This window comes from Pleuronectes platessa, chromosome 3 (assembly GCF_947347685.1).
Source record: "Pleuronectes platessa chromosome 3, fPlePla1.1, whole genome shotgun sequence".
Taxonomy (NCBI): Eukaryota; Metazoa; Chordata; class Actinopteri; order Pleuronectiformes; family Pleuronectidae; genus Pleuronectes; species Pleuronectes platessa.
Window position 1 is genome coordinate 19,715,946 of NC_070628.1, and position 18,414 is coordinate 19,734,359.

The window sequence follows — 18,414 nt, forward strand, 5'->3', positions numbered from 1 at the left end:
TGCTCTATATTCATTATCGAATTAGCGGCTGCGCATACTATCTGATACCTTGTGTTTCTCTGACATCACTGCAGAGAGTGGTTGTAAATTCAGCTCATTATATCACGGAGTCTGATTTCTGCTGCCATTATGCTGCAGCTGCACTTTCCCAGAGCCCCTCCTCCTCTTCCTCCTCCTCGGGCTGACAGACCTGACGGACAGTCCCATGTGCAGAGCAGACTGTGGCTCCTAATTCCACCTTGGAACCAGCAGCCAGGGGCTTTGTTTTTACAGAGAATTTGTTCAGGGAAAACCCAACACTAACTAACACTTCACATTGGGTACAACAGCCATGGATTGTAACACATAGAAAGGGCAGGAGGAGGCTTGAATATGCACGTTGAAACATAATCAGAGGGACCAGTATCAGCATTCAAAGAGTACATTAAGCACTGATTACAAATAATCTATAAACAGCAGCTGATTCTTTGTCACAAAATCCCAATTTATAATTTGAAACGAAATATTAAAGTGAATAATGAATAGAGTGAATGTTCTTGAGACTTTAACGAATCAGATTTGCTGTTTTTTTCAACAGTTATCTCTTTTGGCAAGAGCCAATTACACTGCTCATGTAAAACAAGAGACCTGGATGATCTCACTGTGGATGAGCCAGATTCCTTGCTATGCCACAACTTAATGGTTTCTGAGTTGACGTTAACAGATTTAGAAGCAACCGTGATAATTCTACTAACATCTCTGTGCCACTGGCACAACCGGAACACATGAAGGTCAACACAGGTCGGCCTCAATAAACAGATCCAGGAATAGGCTGTTTATGCCCGTGGAATATTAGAAAGAACCACCGTCTTGTTCGCTGCCCGCTGTGTTCACTGATGTCTGAGCTATAAAATGTTGTCTGTGGTTGAAAGCCCCGGCGCTGATATTGCTCCGAGGTTGGCTCAGGCTTTCAACAGTAGCTGTTTCTAGTGTCCGCAGAGCAGGAGTGCAGAGTTATGCTATGTCACGGTGTAATCACAACTGTGTGGAGTCACGACACACACGGCCAGGGCCTCCATATGAATAGTCAGATTGGATTTCCAATATGAGCAAAAACTTTGATTTAATGGACATTTTCAGATCATAGAATTAGTATAATAATGAGGAAATACATGTGAGAAAGTTGGAATTTTAATTCATATTGAAGCAAACTTCCTTGGTCTAATCCAAATTACCATCAGAAAATATTTGACTTAAACAAGGAATTAAATAACTCAAATATATCTTATATAATTAAACATATATGCGTTTCTCATTAACGTAGCTTTATCACTAAATTTGACTTTTTAATTTTCATTCTTTATATATAAGTCATAATTTATTTTATGCCTTTTAATGCATTTCTTACTTATCAGACCATTTACACCCTGAGACCACAGCCTGCAGTCGATAGTGTCAAGTAATGACTTTACCAGCCAGAGTATGTTCGACCATATGCATTACTGAAAACCTCACATTCTCAACATGACCTGGAGAACTGGGGCCAAATGGCGTAAAGAATAACAACAATTTCACATGGTGCTTTTCTGTTTTCACCAACAGCACATTGATTGACCTCAACTCTGAGGCCGCGACTGTTTATGTCACTGTTATTTGTACAAATCAGTGTCTGTGTTGGAGGATGCAAAAAGGTGGTCAGTTTGGTTTCACAGTTTTACCCCGCGTTCCTACACAGAGAGCTCACACGCCGATCCCTCAGATCATTTTACCAGTCTCTCAACAGTCCTGAAACTTTACACCGCGGCCGGAGTGTGTAACTCAGGGGTCTTTGGGTCTGATCTCCGTACAGCAGTTAGCTGTAATCCTGTGTTTATCTGCGTCGGAGTTCTGTTTTCACATGAAGCTACTGGGTTACTGACACTAACAGTCTGCACTCCAGACTAAGGCACACTTGTGTTTGAATAATCATACTCATGTGTACTGTTTGTGCTTTGACTTGTTTGTGTGTGAGCTACTTGCTGTTGTTCCTTATTTTTACTTTAGTTTATTTTCATTGTTTAATTTAAATGTTTCATTATTGAAATTTATGTGAAAATCTACTTTACTAAATAAGTGTACTTTTAGTTTAATTTCTACCATAAATTTGTATAATTGTTATAATGTGTTTAACTTAATTTTCATGTTGTACCTGTGCAAATACAACACAAGTACAGTTCACAACTTGTCCCTATTTGTGGTTGTCGTTTGTGTGCTCTGCGCAACACAGGGATTTGAAACAATAAAACCCACCTGTTCTGCTTAGACAGGTGTGTGTTTATAGCAACTAGCATTAGCTCATGTAGCACCGCCTGTAAATATTTTCCCAGTGATACAATGTAACCTTTGTCAAAAAACAACTAATGGTTGGAGGCAGGAGTGTCTCATCCCCAAGAAGGCTCCTATTTAATAAGTAGGTTCCTCTGACGATGATGAAAAGAAAAAATGCTTGATATAACAAAATCTGGGTCACAAATCAACATTTGTTGGAAGAACTGAATTAATTTACACAACATGGCCTCAGAATCTGTAACAGCCCCTTGTTGATCATACAGATCTTAATCATGTTTCTTTATGTGGCCTTAATTGTTCTGTATATTTTAATTTAACATTTTTATTAACATTATAAATTCCCCCTTTTTTAAATAAGTATTGTTTTTTTTTGTTGCTTTTTCCAATTTTCTTATTTTACCATAAAATATTTACACACTTTTTAAGTTCAGTGTTTTTACATTTTCAAAATGCACAGCATCGCATCAATATATGAATCGTATACATTATGCCTTAAGTTTAAGAACTGCTGTGAGTTTTGTTAGAATTAAATAAAACCAGTTCCTTCAATTGATACCTTCAAATTAAAATATGAATCATTTGTGTGGTTAATCTTAGATTTGTTTATATATATATTTTACATTTCTCAACATGCCTAAAATGACTTTGCAATGTCTTTGCAGTTCTTTCCTATAACGAAAGAAACAAATAGTTTATTTCTACTTATATGGTTAAATTCAATAAACCAAGACCCATTTCAGATAGCATTGCAGTTACATGTGTATGATGGCCCTAAGCTACATGAAACTTCTTTTGTTCTGAAAGGCAGAAAGATATGACCGAGTTGTCTCTGGTTTAAACAAACATCTACAGTAGGATGCACCTAAAAATGTGAACATGTATGTTTAAAAAAAACAAATATCTCGACACCCAGTTTGTAGCCAATATTTAACAACACCATTTTATTTTCCAGTTCAGTGGAAAAGTGATGTGAAGCCCAGACTCACTGTTGGGCCTCAGCAGCTGTCAACTAGTGGATCTGGGTCCATTTATTTTACACAAAACAAATTAAGTGTCATTAGGCACCTAATATACTTGTTCCTGCTGTTATACAAATTAACATTATAGTCTGACCTCTAGTGAAAAGAATACTTAATACTTACAACTGTCCAGTGCTCTTACATTACAAGCGATATTGAGTCAAACATTATTAATGACTCTTTTATTGAGCAGGACATAATCAAAATACAACCGTATCCATGTCAGAGTGCGACAGATGTTCCTTTACAACTGACATGTTTCAGAACTTGATTTAAAAACGTGATTTACATGCCAAGGTCAGCCTCTAATGATTCTGAGAAAAATAATCCAAACATTTGTCTGACCTTTGACTCGGGCTGGTGCGAGGCAAATCCTGAGTCTGACATGGGATAAGTCGTCATGGCTGCAGCTGGCAAGTAGGATGCACTGGCTCCTGAGGATACATCTGTGGAAAGAATTAGAAATTTGGATTTGAAATTGGCATCGTGCAGTCAAACTACTGGGGCGGGGTGATTACATAAATTGACTTCCATGAAATTAAAATATTACCAACAAAATGTTTTTCGTTTTCCACTGGGTCGAAAGAAAGGGTTCAATACAGGCATCTGTGCTGAGAAGCGATATCGTAGAAGTGCAATGATACTGTATTTTGATATGAACGTACGCTCAGTTTCTCATTTAAAATGTATTGCTTGTTCCAGCAGTGGTTTGGTGATGAAAGCTATATCTAAAGACAATAATTTGTAAACTTACAATAATCTGAATGCACTGTGATTAAAATAGTGTGTCTTCATGGTTTCTATAAAATGGACCATTCTGTTATGCACAGAAACCTTGCATGCCGAGTCCAATGAATTTAATTAAAATTTTTGTTCTGAAAAAACACAATAGGGAAAGAAATGGTCAAGTAGTGAGGATGATTATGTGTCACGCTTCTTGAAATAAGAAGAAAAAAAAATCTAAAACTGAAACGCTGTCAGGAACAATAAACGAGCTCAGACAAATCTCTAGATCAGCTGTAAGTGACAGATTCATAAAACAAGCAAATCGAACCTGTTCTAAAAAATATATTGACTCAGACCCGATATGTAACTATGATTGACTTGTGGGGTCGTATTTATTTTCAAACAATAAACATGCAACAATTTTGGAGAAAAAATACTGACGTGGTTTGCAAATACCTTAAGAGTCCTGATGTATTAGCTCGAAAGAAAAAACTTCTTATTTACAGCAATTCTGCACCGAGCTAAATACTTAACATGAGGGCAAGGAACCAATAAAATGTTACACATCTTACCAGTGAAAAGACAATCTTTCCAACTCCATGAAAACATTGAATAATAGAGGTGACAAGTAAAAGGCCCCCCACTGGTCGTGCATCTAATATCATTATACGTAAGGGAATACTTATGGGATATGCAATACAGTGGAATGATACTATGGCTTTGATAGAGAACAGGTGCTCCGTATTTTATGTTACGGAAGTCATTCGATTTGTCCATTTGGAGCAATAACATGTGCACCAAAAGTAATAAATGCCAAGTTTGATTTGTGGTCGCTATATTTTGGATTCCAAACAATTTATTCTAACATTATAAATCAATGTATCAAAGTACACTGTGTGGAGTTATAAAAATAAGCTGCCATTCTCTCACGCCACTCTATATATACTCCCCCACCGCCCTTCTATAACCCTGTTTCACATATTCCAGCAATCATAAAAACCTCACGTGAAAACACCACCAGTGAGAAAAGGGAACACTCGGCTGGTCGGTGGCGACAGGTGGGTGATCCTACCTTGACTTGAGGCAGAGTAAACCATGGAGTTCGTCCCTCCGGGGTTCAGAGCTCCATCAGAAGGCCTGCCGGCAGTGTAGTGAACAGCTCCAGCTGATACCACACTGGAGCTGCAACAATCAGAGAAGGCTGATTTTAGCTTCCTCTCCCCTGCCTTGCTCGCTCATATCTTGTGACAGAGCTGATATTCATAGAAACATTAAGACAGCTGTTTATAGAACGAGGAAAAGGAAAATAAAATGCTTCCAATTCTCAAGAAAAATTTGTCCTGAAATGATGGATGGACTGCACAACTAGTTAGGGGCTGGATTACCAAACCGTGGTCTGGGATAAAAATAAAAGCAAACATTTACTTGCATTGTTTTCTACAAAACCAGAATAAAGCAGCTTGGGGAATATCTGAAGTTGTCTCTCAGAAGTAAATTACCATGGAAGAGCAAACATTGTTTACTCCTGTGAATCAAAGAGTTGCAAATGTCTCACCATTCATTTGAGTACGATGTTCGATTCTGCAGGTGTAGTTTTCCCTTCACGTGCTGGTCCCAATCCTAGAAAGACACACACACACAAACCATCCCAACATGGACTAAATCAACACTCTGGAAGCTCAGAACATGTGCTCCCATTTGCTTGTAGAAGCTCATCGCTGCGAGCAATTAAAGAAACAAGATAACAGGGGCTGCCCTTCAAAATAAAACATTTGGCTTTTACCAGTTATTATCAGTCTGAAAGGACATCTTTTAGGTTTTTGAAAATCGTGTCACCATGTGAAATATGGTCATGATTTAATATATACTTAAAAGTTCAACCTTTAATCTTGAAATCTCAAGTTTATTCTTGCCATTTTTACTTTATTCTTGTTATGTAAAATGAAAAGAAAAAGGTCTCCTATGATTTAGTTCAATTGTTTCATATTTGGTCTTTGTCTTAACATTTTTGTTTATTTCAAATAATGAACCGACAAATGTGACACGAATTGTGTTTTGGTGCTGTTGTACAAAGCAAGCTTGATTTAGGTTTCGAATGATCACCTAACTCACCTTAAGGTTGTAGACCTTCTTGTCACAGATGCTACACTGATGTGGCAGTTGAGTGGGCGTGACTGCGTGGTAGTCATTGACCTGATAAGGTTGAAGTTTCCTGGTACCGGAGGACAGGGTTTCCTCGTTTCCCTGCAGGGTCTGGTAGCCCCCAAATCCCTGCACGCCACTTGAAGCCAGAGAGCAAACCCCACTAGGGTGATTGAACTTGGGGTCAGAGGTCGGCTCCTCTGGGTTGTAAAGCTCAGTTCGGTGGCGAATCGGCTGCCCGGCTGATGTCCACATGTTGGCGGCATTGGAAACCATATCCACCTTTCCAGTGTGATTGAAGCCAGCAGGGCTTTTCCATTGCTCCTTAGGCCCAGTTGAGTTATAAGCATGCATGTTCTGGTCATTGACACTAAAAGCAGCTTGTTGTCCCTGTATATCCTGCCTATAGAAATCGCTCTGAAAACCTGCATTGTTCATGTTTTTAGCCTGAGTGTTAATCACTGTGAACTGTCCATCACCAGCAGGGGCTGATGCTGCAGACGTCCCTCCAACTTGGTTATACTGAAGACGCCTGTCAGTATCACATGGGTAAGCTGACCCTGTCTTTTTGCCGTACTCCACACCCTGCTGGCCCACTGGCACCCCCCCAGGATGGTTCAGTCTCACACTCTCTGGATTTTGGTGGAACCCCCCAGTCACCAAGGCCCCCAAGGCCGAATTTGAAGAGGGGAAACCTAGCACCCCTGTGGGGAAGGCACCCTGCTGATTCCCAACCATAGCTGAAGTCCGTAGCTGATTGAAAAGCGGTTGGGACATGGCGACATTGGAGAGAACCTGATTGAGAAAAGCGGCGGCAGTGGCAGTATTCCCCCCCTGAGCCAGTTTAAGGCGCTGGAGGGTGAGCTGAGCTTGGAGCTGAGCGAGCTGGAGGCTGGCTGGAGTCAGGAGGAGCTGCTGGTTATGCTGCTGGGGCCCCGCAGGCACACAGCCTGGAAATTGAGCACCCGCCTGGAGGCCTTTCTTATCGGTGTTGTTCCCAGGTACCAGACTGAGGCTGTAAGAAAAAAAAAAAACTGTTATTCTCTAGAAGTGGGATTCAGGCACTTTCCACAGATACAGAAACATCAGTCCGATCAGGCGGCTGATGGAGTCTGCAGACGGTTGTACCAGCTGCATGAATCCAGCCAATGGAGCACGAGAAAACATGAATGCATAGGTGAATTAGCATATTGTATAACAGGCAATCTTGTTGTAATCATGGTCCATGATGTGTTATGTTATTGACGTTCATTTACCATAAAACTATACATAAAAAAATATATCACAAACAGATATTTACACTGTTGACACAAGTTTCAGCTCCTCGTGGTCCCACAACTGTGTTTGCAGCGAACAAGTCAAATCTTACGAGTGATCCACTGGCAGCTGGCCCGCAGTTGGGCACAGCCATCAGTTGTCTGTCAGTGCTACCGGTTTCAGGATAAACCAAAGGAAGTTGTCTGTCCCAAGACGTAATACACAAGTGATTGCTGCTGATGAAGGTGTTCTCTAACCTAATGTGCATTTTGTTAAGAGTCACCAAATACATTTTGGTGGTATGGCTGCAAAAGTATAGCCTGGATGCCAGACAAACTTAGCCCCGCCCACAACATTTTGGTCGGGCAGTTCGACCAAATTGTTGTGGGCGGGGCTAAGTTCGTCTGGCATCCAGGCTAGCAAAAGTAGCAAGAGAAAAGGCAAATGTACATGATTACGACTTACATTTATGAGTACCCAGAATATTACTATATTATTTCTGAACATCAAAACAAACATGCTGATAGGTGATTTTTCTGATATTTCCCCCTATATTTAGAAAATGAAGGTTTTTTACATTGTGGCATAAGTCAGTTACTTTTCACCACTGATGAGAAGCCACAGCATCTCTACTGTGGGCAGGCGATGAAACATATGTTTAATTTATCTGATAAATCGGGAGGTTGAAATAAACAGTGGACAGCTGTACGATTCAAACATCCAAAGGCTACAGAGCCCAAGTGCCTGTTTTACGGCCAGTTTAAATGTAGTGAACACCACCTTCCTACAACACAAGCCGCTGTCATAGAGCCGCTTCCAGCCACAGGACTCCCTGATGCTGTGACCCTGTTTGACTGGTCGGTCCTGTCCCCAATTTTTGATGAATGCTCTCACATGCTGTCTAAACTTAGTCCACTCAACTATTCATCACATCATCTATGTTAAGCAGACAACATCCCGCCTCCTATCTAGCTACTGCTGCGACCGACTCTGCTGAAAGGTGACGGGTCGATCAGTTAATCCACAGTGAATTTTTATTGATCAGCAAATCATAATACTGACACAGAGATATTTTAAAGCGATCCTTCATGTGGAAGGATGGGTTAGACACTAGGTCTTGGTCCTTCTTAAAAATGAAGTTCAATTGACATTAATATGAACCCTTGAAACTGAATCATGCTTGAGATTATCACCTCCAGGTCTGTGTTCCTACTGACTCATTTGTCATCATATCACAAGCATCAAACATGCTCCTACTGAGCGACAGTATAAACTTTCCTGGTGAAGACACGTGGTCTGAAATTCAAACTCAAGGAAAATACGTACGTTTGTTTTGATTAGTTTCACTTGATTCCTATGACTGACCTCTACCACATATGTGCTATTCTAAACGTTAGCAGAATCAAATGATCCAACACTAAACTTGAGGTGACTAATAAGTGGTTCTACATCACAAGGACTTACATCTTTTAAACTTTTCTTTACTTGTCATATTTAGACTTATGGTTTACTAATATTATTACATACTTGCAGCCAGGCTGCTAACCAATCAAGACTTTAAGTGTAAACACATAGCAGAGATTTGACTCACTTAGCTTCAGAAAGCAAATTAATTTCTAACACTGCTAAATTAAAACATTTATTATTTGTGAGTATCAGTGAATATTAAATCTTCTGATTTAAAATGAAAATATGCTTTCTAATTTCATAAATTTTATAATAATCTAGATTTTTCATAATTTTTTGCAACTGCTTACAATCAGTTTTTTAACAATTTTATCACTGTCACACTGTTGTCTCACTAATTTCACGCTGATTAAGTTATAACGCACACTGGATTATAAAATAAATAGTAATTTAATGTAATGTAATACAAATACCTAATCTAATTTCATGCTTCAGTCACTAACCTGATACCTGTATAACTGTATAAAAGCTGAATGCTTAAAAGACATTAAAATGTAGGTAATGTTATGTAAAAATGTTTCAAGTTACATTTCAAATGTATTTAAGTGATCAGTTCAAGTGTTTTACACAGCAAGGGTCGAGTTGTATTAGAAAATAAATCAATAAAATGTATATGAATTAGGGTAAAGGATCACATGGGTAATTTTGCAGTAGTTTTCTGTACTGTATTTGTAGTAAATGCAATAAATAAAGGTTAAAACCGTCCTATATGATCATGCTTTATTCAGGTGTTCACGTTACTAATAACCAAGTAATGTTGGGCAAACGACCATCCATAGTTTTGCTGCTGAATGTACACACGCTTAAGTGAACAAGCACGTTGATGGAGATAGACTTACCCCATTCCAAATTATGACTCAAAGCTATAAATACTAGAGTTGCCCTCACCATCCCGAGACACTGTGTTCCTAATATACTAATATGGACTCTCGGGCAGCTGGCAGAGTGTGCTAGACACTTCAAACCGGTCTTGTGATGGTGACAGGGAATATAGGTGTCAAACTAAGTGAAACCAGGTATATCGGAAGAAGAGTTTAAAAGAGTCACACAAGAGATCCTGTAGACATGGATGACAAGAGAGAGAAACCTGCTAATGTTAAAATAAAATAAATAAAAATCACTCTGTTTTAATGACGTTATTTTTGAAAGATCCACGCCACCAGGAGACCTCATAGGACACACATAAGGTGTGCTTTGACATTCTATATTTAATAATAATAAAACAAAAAAATGTATTCACTAATGGAGCGTATCAGACATAGCGGCTAAGTGTGAATAATTTGTATGAATGTTAGTTGAAACAAGCACAGAAATGAATGACATAATATTTCAGTACATCATTTGTTGTTCTTATGCTAAATGACAAATCGATAAACCCAGGGGTTTACAAATTGGCTGAGATGGACTCTTCTTCAAACAGACCACAGATCTGCTAAATCAGGAGCTTTAACACCTCCGCCAAGGGAAGTGTTTTCACTCCTGCCCGTTTGTTTGTCAGCAGGATTATGCAAAAAAAAAATTGAACGGATTTCCACAACACATATTGGATTGATGGGACTCATGCCGAGACTAAACCCATAACATTTTTAAACGGGTCGTGATTCATGATTATGTTTTCATAAGTTATTTTGACATTTTAACTGATTTCACAGTGAATAATTCATGGATCTTGATGAGAAAAATCCGGCATATTTAGGGGACTAATATTTAGTTTGTGCAATTCAATGTGGACTGGGACTGTTTGCACCTCACTTAAGGCCTTTACGGGTTTGTATCTGCATTTGGGCAGAGAAGCAGGGCAGCAACAGGTTACTTATGTATGATCTACTCTTTTTATCCCAACAGGGAATACATACAGCTTTTTGAAAAATGAAAAAGGACCATCAATGGCATGTCAAATGTTGAGCAACCAGAAAACACAGATTATAAAATATTTTCTAATTGTGCAAGTTAAGCTTTCTGTAGCAGATGCAAAGAAGCAATTGCTGAAGAACTGAACCTATTAGCAATAACTATGAGAGGAAGCTAGCCTATTTGACCATCTTCTGTACTAAAGAAGTATCAAAAGAATCAACACAAAACCTAAATATAATTAACTCTTTGCAGAAAATACCAAATATCCATTTAAAAGAACATAACTGTACCAGAGAGCTTAGATCGAGGTCTATTAATGCGTCACTACCACTGTTGCAGGACAAAGACAAAGAATATCAGAATATTAGAAAATGAGATCAGAATAAATCTTTTACTAGACATATATGTAGCTGTTATGCTCTGACCCATTGTTGATTTTTTTACAAATAAAACAGCAGTCTGTTTTTCATGTGTTCCTACTCTTCTTTATTGAACCTCAACGTCTTATCATGGCAGAGCTTCTATGTCATCAGACGGTATTGTCTCATAAGCAAAAAAAGCCACTGGTGATCTTTTAAACACTCATGTATCTTAACACAGCTTTGTTGTGTTTTACAATAAATAAGCAACAGGGCATATAAACCATAAATCACTTTTTAAAAGATAATAGCTAATCAGGGTTAGAAAAAAATTATAAGCCAAGTCTAAATATTTATAACAAAGCCTGTCTTTAAACATAATGTCTGACTCATATCTTCTCATATCCTGGCTTTAATGTAGAGGACAGATGTCAATCAGTAGATTTTCACAGCCGATTCTCAGACACAAGTGAAACTTTGGTTCTTTCTGCATTAGTCCCTGTCTTCCTTTTTTGCCTCAAACACCACATTTATCTCTAATTTTTCTAATGTTTCTGTATACATTAACCAGATTTCACAGACCCTCAGATTATAAAGACAACCTGCACGACGTACTAGTGATACTGCACCGGAGCTCCGTTGTAGAACTACTGATTCGTTTTTTTAAAACAACTTCCTATTAATTTCGGAACCTATACCAGCAAATGATCGATGAATATTTGAATCAACTTCCTTCTGACTTGCCCATGAGTCAAGTGTTAGTCATCTAGCGTTAAGCCTGATGTCAGGTGTAAAGCCTGACGAGAAAGGGTGATAGTCCTAGTGTCCAACTTTAACCCTGCTGAACACATGCTTTCTTTTCCCGCTCAATAAAGTGCCAATCGTCCGTCAATCATTCATTATTATCTATTTAAAAAACACTCTCCATTTTAAGTTAACTTTAAGTAAATGATGTAAAACCACAAAATGTCATTTATAAATAAAATAAATCATGAGAAGTATGTTTATATTGAAAAGTATAACTTTTTAGCATGAACCATTTTCATAAAATTCTACACTTTCATAACTCTACAATTGACAAGGCAAGAGTTGCGAAAACAGTTCAGATCCAATGCTGCAACATTAAGTCTAGAAAGTAACATTTGTTAACTTTTTTACTGAGTTAGTTTAAAAAAACAGTGTGAATGCTGACTTTACAGTTAAACATGCAGTTACCCACAACTAAACTAAACTAATCTAAACAAAGTCTAAAATATCAGCAATACTCTGCAGACATTTGAATCAACATATATCTGGTTGCCCAACGGGACCTCTGAAGTAATCGGATAATACGTAGCAAACTGCATTAAATATATGTTCAGAACAGCTTTTGATAACACACCTTCTGGTTTAAAAGTCCACGTCCAAGCTCCATCCAGGTCCATTGCAAAGAAAACACTACATGGGTCCAAAGAGTCTCAACAGAGGAAGTAACGAATTAGAGGAGGGATTCAAGTCCAGCTACAGAGCAGCCCTCCACTGAGTCCAATAAAACATCCAACAAAATGTCCAGCCACAGCGCCACAGACAACCACAAATCCTGCGCCAACACGGTGCAGCTGACCAGACTTACCACCACATTAACTACCCTTCTACAGGCTTTATGTCGAGAAGCGCACCTGGTGATAAAGGAAGGAACACACAAACCTTGAGAAGACAGCGGAGCAGCTGAGATCCAAGTTGCACCTCTAACACTGTCGCTCTGCCACTTCTCTGACCTCCACCTGTCCAGCAACTGAGATTGACATGTGTCTCTGCCCTCTAACATGACGATTAATAGTGGCACATGTACACGACCATAACATCCCTGCCAGTGGTCCTTTCCCTATGTGAGTGACACTGTGTTAACCGGACAGGCAGAGGAGACACCATGTGATGAAAAGTCACAAGTGGTCGGCATGTGTGTGTGAGGACATGGTTAGACCAACACACATACTGTGTGTATTTACAGCAGAGGCCTGCAAATACAGTAAGTACCTGCTTTAACTTCCACACAGGCACCAGTAAAGATGAATATAGACACAAATGTAAAGTCAGAAAACAACATTCATCCAAACCATTAATAATGAATAATACAATCTCACAGATGAAGCCTCATTTAGCCTCAGAGAGAGAATGTTTTTTCTGGACTGGAGTCTTGTCCCAGATGTTTCTTTTCAGTGTGATTGATAATTGACAGGCAGAGCCCAAAAGTAAAGTCTACACTCATGTCAGTAAATGAGAAATACTGCCCACAGCATTGAGCAAGGAGCAGTGTGGATTTAGAAGCTGATGAGTGAGAGTGTTTCCTGAACATTTCCAAAGGTTCATGCTGATATCCTTTTATTGGATGTTTCTTGTTTGTGTGGACTTGGTCTATCGATTGCTCGTATTTATTTAGTCCTCTAATGAATACTTCTTGGAGTATGTGTTTTTTTTGCATTGGGAAATTATGAAAATTATTAAAACTAAAGTCATAATGCCTGAATTGAGATTCATCCACATACGTTATTTGCAGCTGCTAAACTTAATCTTTCAAGTTATGTTTCTTTTGGACATTAAATCAACCAGAAAAAAAAAAAAATATATACCTCAAATTCAGTCAAAATGGTGCAATTTCTGAGTTGATTTATTTGAAGCAAAGGTAAACAATATGTTGACTCTTCTGTTTGAATGATTTAACAAGATACTTCTTTAATGTTCATATGAATGTTGGATCACATTTAATATGGTTTTTCAGGTAGATGAGAAGTTATTGTACATATCACAGGCAACACACTAGACAAACTGAAGCTATAAAAGGCTTTTGTAGAACGCCTACAACATTTCTACTGAATATAATGACGTGAGCAAATGTTTCTGATCTTAAGGGATGTTGTTTAAAGGAGCACAGCAAGCTTCAAATAAACTGCAACAACAGCACCTGCTGTTTTCACCCTTGGTTTGTGCTTGTTATGTCTCTTAATTACCTCCACTTTAAAAAGGAATCAAGCAAATTTGCGTTCTTTCTTACATAAAGTTTTTTTTTATAACATGTGTTAATATAAGTAAGACTATATATGTGTTATTATCAAAATCTGTTAACATGTAATAATTACACAAATATGTATGTAATTTATTTCTCTTTCCTGTTTTAATAGCACTTTATGAAGTGTGTCTGTTTGTTTGTCTACATTGTAGTTTGTTGAGGTGTGTGGCACAAAAGAAGTCCCGACTGTAAAAGAGTATCCCAGCTTAAAAGTATGTACAGAAAAATACATGTAGCCTAAGCCTCCAGTTTTATATTGTCTTTCTTTCCGGCTCTCATCCAAAGAGCTGTAGATTCCTAGCAGCTGTAAATGTAAAACTTTATCTAAGCACATAAGCATTCAACTCCCAGGCAGGCATCACATTGACAGATTTACAATCAATCCATCTGTTCCTATCACACCCACACAGACCAGCTACAAGTCACTTTCTTATCCTGGGACACTAATGTAATTGCTATAGGATAATTCCCTGACTTTTAATAGTATGATTATCATGATTAGTATGAGTATTATAATTATTATTGTGCTCATTAATGCAGTGAACTCAATGTTTAAGAACCAACATATGGGTCAAATGTATGCTCCAATACTAATATCCAGGTTAAAACAACTCAAATGTATGAACAAGTCTATAATTATAAGTATTTATGAATGCCAGGATATATAAATAAATTACAGATATTAACCCGATAAGATTTGTGACGATGACACTGTTTTGTCATATAGTATTAAAGTATAAATAATATTATTTTATTAAAAGCCAGAAATCATTGATGTGGGAAAGTTAAACCTTTAAACTGTGCTGATTTGCTTCTATGAAGCTTTAGAAACTGCCCTTAATGTTTTACTTTTTATTTAAAATTTTTGTTAATTTGTATTTGTTGTTTATCATATCAGCTGTTTCCTATTTCATCTCGGGTGGCTTATGATCAAGAGAAGAGGAAAAGAGGCACACACACACACACTTAACACTACATTCTGTATGTGCCTCTTATTCTACTAGCCACTAGGTGGTGCCACATATTGCAATAACGGGCCCCTCAGAGATTGTGTGTCGACCTGCCATATGAGGGCACTGTTTTCATTTCAATCTGCAGGTGAAGTGGAGAAAAGTCAGGATGGTTACATTTGCATAGAATGATCATACTGTAGTGAAACTCCGAATAGTCACCGTTGGAATGCAATAACAATGACTGAGGAAAAACTTTTTCAAGAGCTGGGTAAAACTTTACCAGACAGCCACAAAAACGTAACACTAAAGGCACACAGCAACAAATGTGGATCCTTTCATTTACACACATGGACAAACATGCATGAACTGCAGAATACGTGACTCAAGACCCTAATCAAAAGGAGACCGTGAGACCCCTGACTCTCCCAATATGGCGTAAAGTGTTACTTACATTCCAGAGCCTTAATTTAACTTTTGGACAAATCAGACACGTATAGCCACGGCCTGCAAAGTCAACACATAGCCACCATCATGCCATGAGAGAAGCTTGGGGCGAGGTATGGGTGAGGATGCAGGGTCAGCTTGCCTTGCTCCACATTTGGCATGGCTGGAAGGGGGGAGTGGTTCCTGATTTATGGCGTCCCAGCAATGGGTGTAATATCTTGGCCACAGAGACATGGGGTCTGGCCCCTTACGACCCCCATAAGACTGTCCCGTCCACAGTAAAGCATCACTTGGATTCATGGCGCGTTTCACTGAAGATGCTTGTAAAGTGGTCAGATTTATGTTTGGGGTAAACCACAGGGTTTTATGAAGTGGTATCCAAAGGGAAACTAAAGTTTGTGAGATAACTATCATCACATTATGCCTGTGGTCATTTACTGTCAAATCCTTGTGAGATAGATTTACATGTTTGCAAGCCCGACGAAGCTGAAGTGATGTTTCTCTCCACTTCTGTCTCACATACACATAGTAAATGTAGGTGATCTTGTTCCAACCGTAGGGGACGGTGTAGTTTTGGTTATTGGGGTCAAAGCGAAACGCAAAGGTCAAAAGAAACCTTCTGACTTGACAGCTGCCTCCCAACTGTGGAACTTTAAGACCTTTCCTGCAAATATGTCCCCCGAGCGGAAAACAGCAATTAGTCTTGAGAGCTCTGCTGACAAAGTGCCCACTAGAGGACTTCAGCTTGACACCTGTTTAAGGCATTTGTAAGGAATAAAATACACTGGAAGCTTGGTGGCAAAGCTGCGGAAGAGGATAGAGCCTTTAAAATAAAGTCGTAATTGAGAAGTAGGCTGTAGTATTCAAAGAATGAAATTGTGATTAAAAGGGAAAAAAGTTATTATTGTGAGAATTAAGTCATCATTTAATGAAAAAAGTCATTATTATCAGATTAAAGAAAAAAATGAATGAAGGAAATAAGCAGCAAGGAGAAACCATGCTCATCTGAGTTCCACTACATCTGAAGACCAAAGCTTAAACCACATTCTTTGTTCCTTGAGAAACAACAAAACCCTTTTAATTATAATGCGGGTCTAACCAACGTTTTATCAGTTTTACAGTTGATCACTACCAAACATTTCCTCCTCTATTAAAGAGGCAATTTCTTTCAAGTTTGTGTGGTTCTTCTTCTGAATAGGCCCAGTTTCTAACCCAATCTTTTCAAAGACCTGATACTTATGATCAAGAGGAGCTGAAGAGCCAAAAAGTTAAGTATTGTATTATTGGTGAAACCTTAACAAAAGTATAATTTAACCTCATTTCTCATTTGAATGCAGGTGATAGCCTGAGCTTCTGATATCTCCCTCCACCATTAGACATAGCCTAAAATTATTCCCGTAAATTCAATACTATTTCCACATAAAATTACAACTTTTCTTGAAGTGGCCCAAATTCTCCGTTGTAGTTAACAAAGTCGAAATGTCAACAATAAATTATAAAGATCAAGATTCAAGAAGATTTTTAAGAATAAATAAAAATATTAATGTATACAACTTCCCCTACAAAATCTTGTGTAGATGAATTCAGAATATGTTTTATTAACAATGATATTTTTTTCTCTAACACAAACATTGTGGTAATCAGTATTTGAAGAGTGTGCGCTGAAAACTGTCTGTAAGGAAGGAGGTGGCTGCAGCAGTGCTGAAGCTGAAATAGTTTGTAATGGCCAAATGCAAAATATACATACATCCTTGGAGTGTATGGTTACACCGAGGTTGTAACACTGTGGCGGCTTGCAAAGCTGTCAGTGGCTCATCTAACTGGATTTCATGGACCAGAGGAGTCACAACATTTCTGTTTAATTCTAAACTAAAAATAATTGCATTAATTATAACTTAATAATAGACTTACAAAAGTCCTCCTCTTCTCCTTGTTTCTATTCTGCATGGTCCTAATACTCCTCCATACAGAGATACAAATACGATAAGGGGAATGGCTAAAAAAAAATAAGTTTTGCAACGGTCTAAAATATTTGTAGGATTCATATCTGGATAAAAAAATTTCATGATGTGCTTTTCTATAGTAAATAAGGAATGTTTTCAAATGTAAACCATAGATTCCAATTCTGACAGATTATCAACACTTGCTCCTCTTTTCTTATAAGGTGGTCTGTGGTCGCATTTGATGTAGCAGTGCTGACAAGAGCTCGGAAAAGCCCCCATTTACCTGTGATCTGCGGACACTGAGTGTCAAACTGGGTGCTGAGAGCTGGGGGCCAGGTGACTGAATCTCTGAACAGCTTGCTTGGACTTTGGACAGGGAGACATCAGAGATCCATCTGGCTTGTGAAGGACGGCGACCTGACAGGCTGCAGTGAAAGTCTAAAGTTACAGCAGCTAAGCTCCTGTCACAGTAGCCACAAGTTTGACAGAAAACCAGTCCCTGTCCCTTAATCCTCCAGTCAGACACAAAAAAGAAAAACTGAGGAACTGTATTTGAGGGAGATTTACAGGAAATGGTGAACCCACATCAAGTAAAAGCAATGAACGGAATTTTCCGTGGCCTGATTGTTTCGCCTTAGCGAGATAAAGTTGTTTTAATTGGATTAAAGAAATATTTGTGAGCTAGGAATTCTAGCAGAGAAGCGTCACAAGCCTCAGAGGTGAAGTAATACGAGGAGTGGGTTTGGATTGTGTTGGCTTTGACGACTGAGCCTGACCAGCCATTTTTGCTGCTGCTCTGAAATAGTTATTTATAGCTGCTCCCGGGTGTAGACGGTACATTTTTCAGTAGCTGCTGCCGAGCTGCCCAGTGACAAATTAAAACTCAATAAGTTTTCT

At 38.5% G+C, this 18,414-nt stretch overlaps 1 protein-coding gene across 1 annotated transcript in view; it reads right to left on the minus strand.

Annotated features, from left to right (window-relative positions):
• rbm20 (RNA binding motif protein 20) overlaps positions 1 to 18,414 on the minus strand; it is a 45,532-nt gene that overhangs the window by 9,259 nt on the left and 17,859 nt on the right. The window contains exons 2-5 of the mRNA XM_053419114.1: positions 6,165 to 7,209; positions 5,608 to 5,672; positions 5,125 to 5,234; positions 3,672 to 3,772 (exon numbers count right to left, since the gene is read on the minus strand). Of these exons, the coding sequence (XP_053275089.1) occupies positions 3,672 to 3,772; positions 5,125 to 5,234; positions 5,608 to 5,672; positions 6,165 to 7,209 (1,321 nt within the window). The remainder of the gene's footprint in view (positions 1 to 3,671; positions 3,773 to 5,124; positions 5,235 to 5,607; positions 5,673 to 6,164; positions 7,210 to 18,414) is intronic.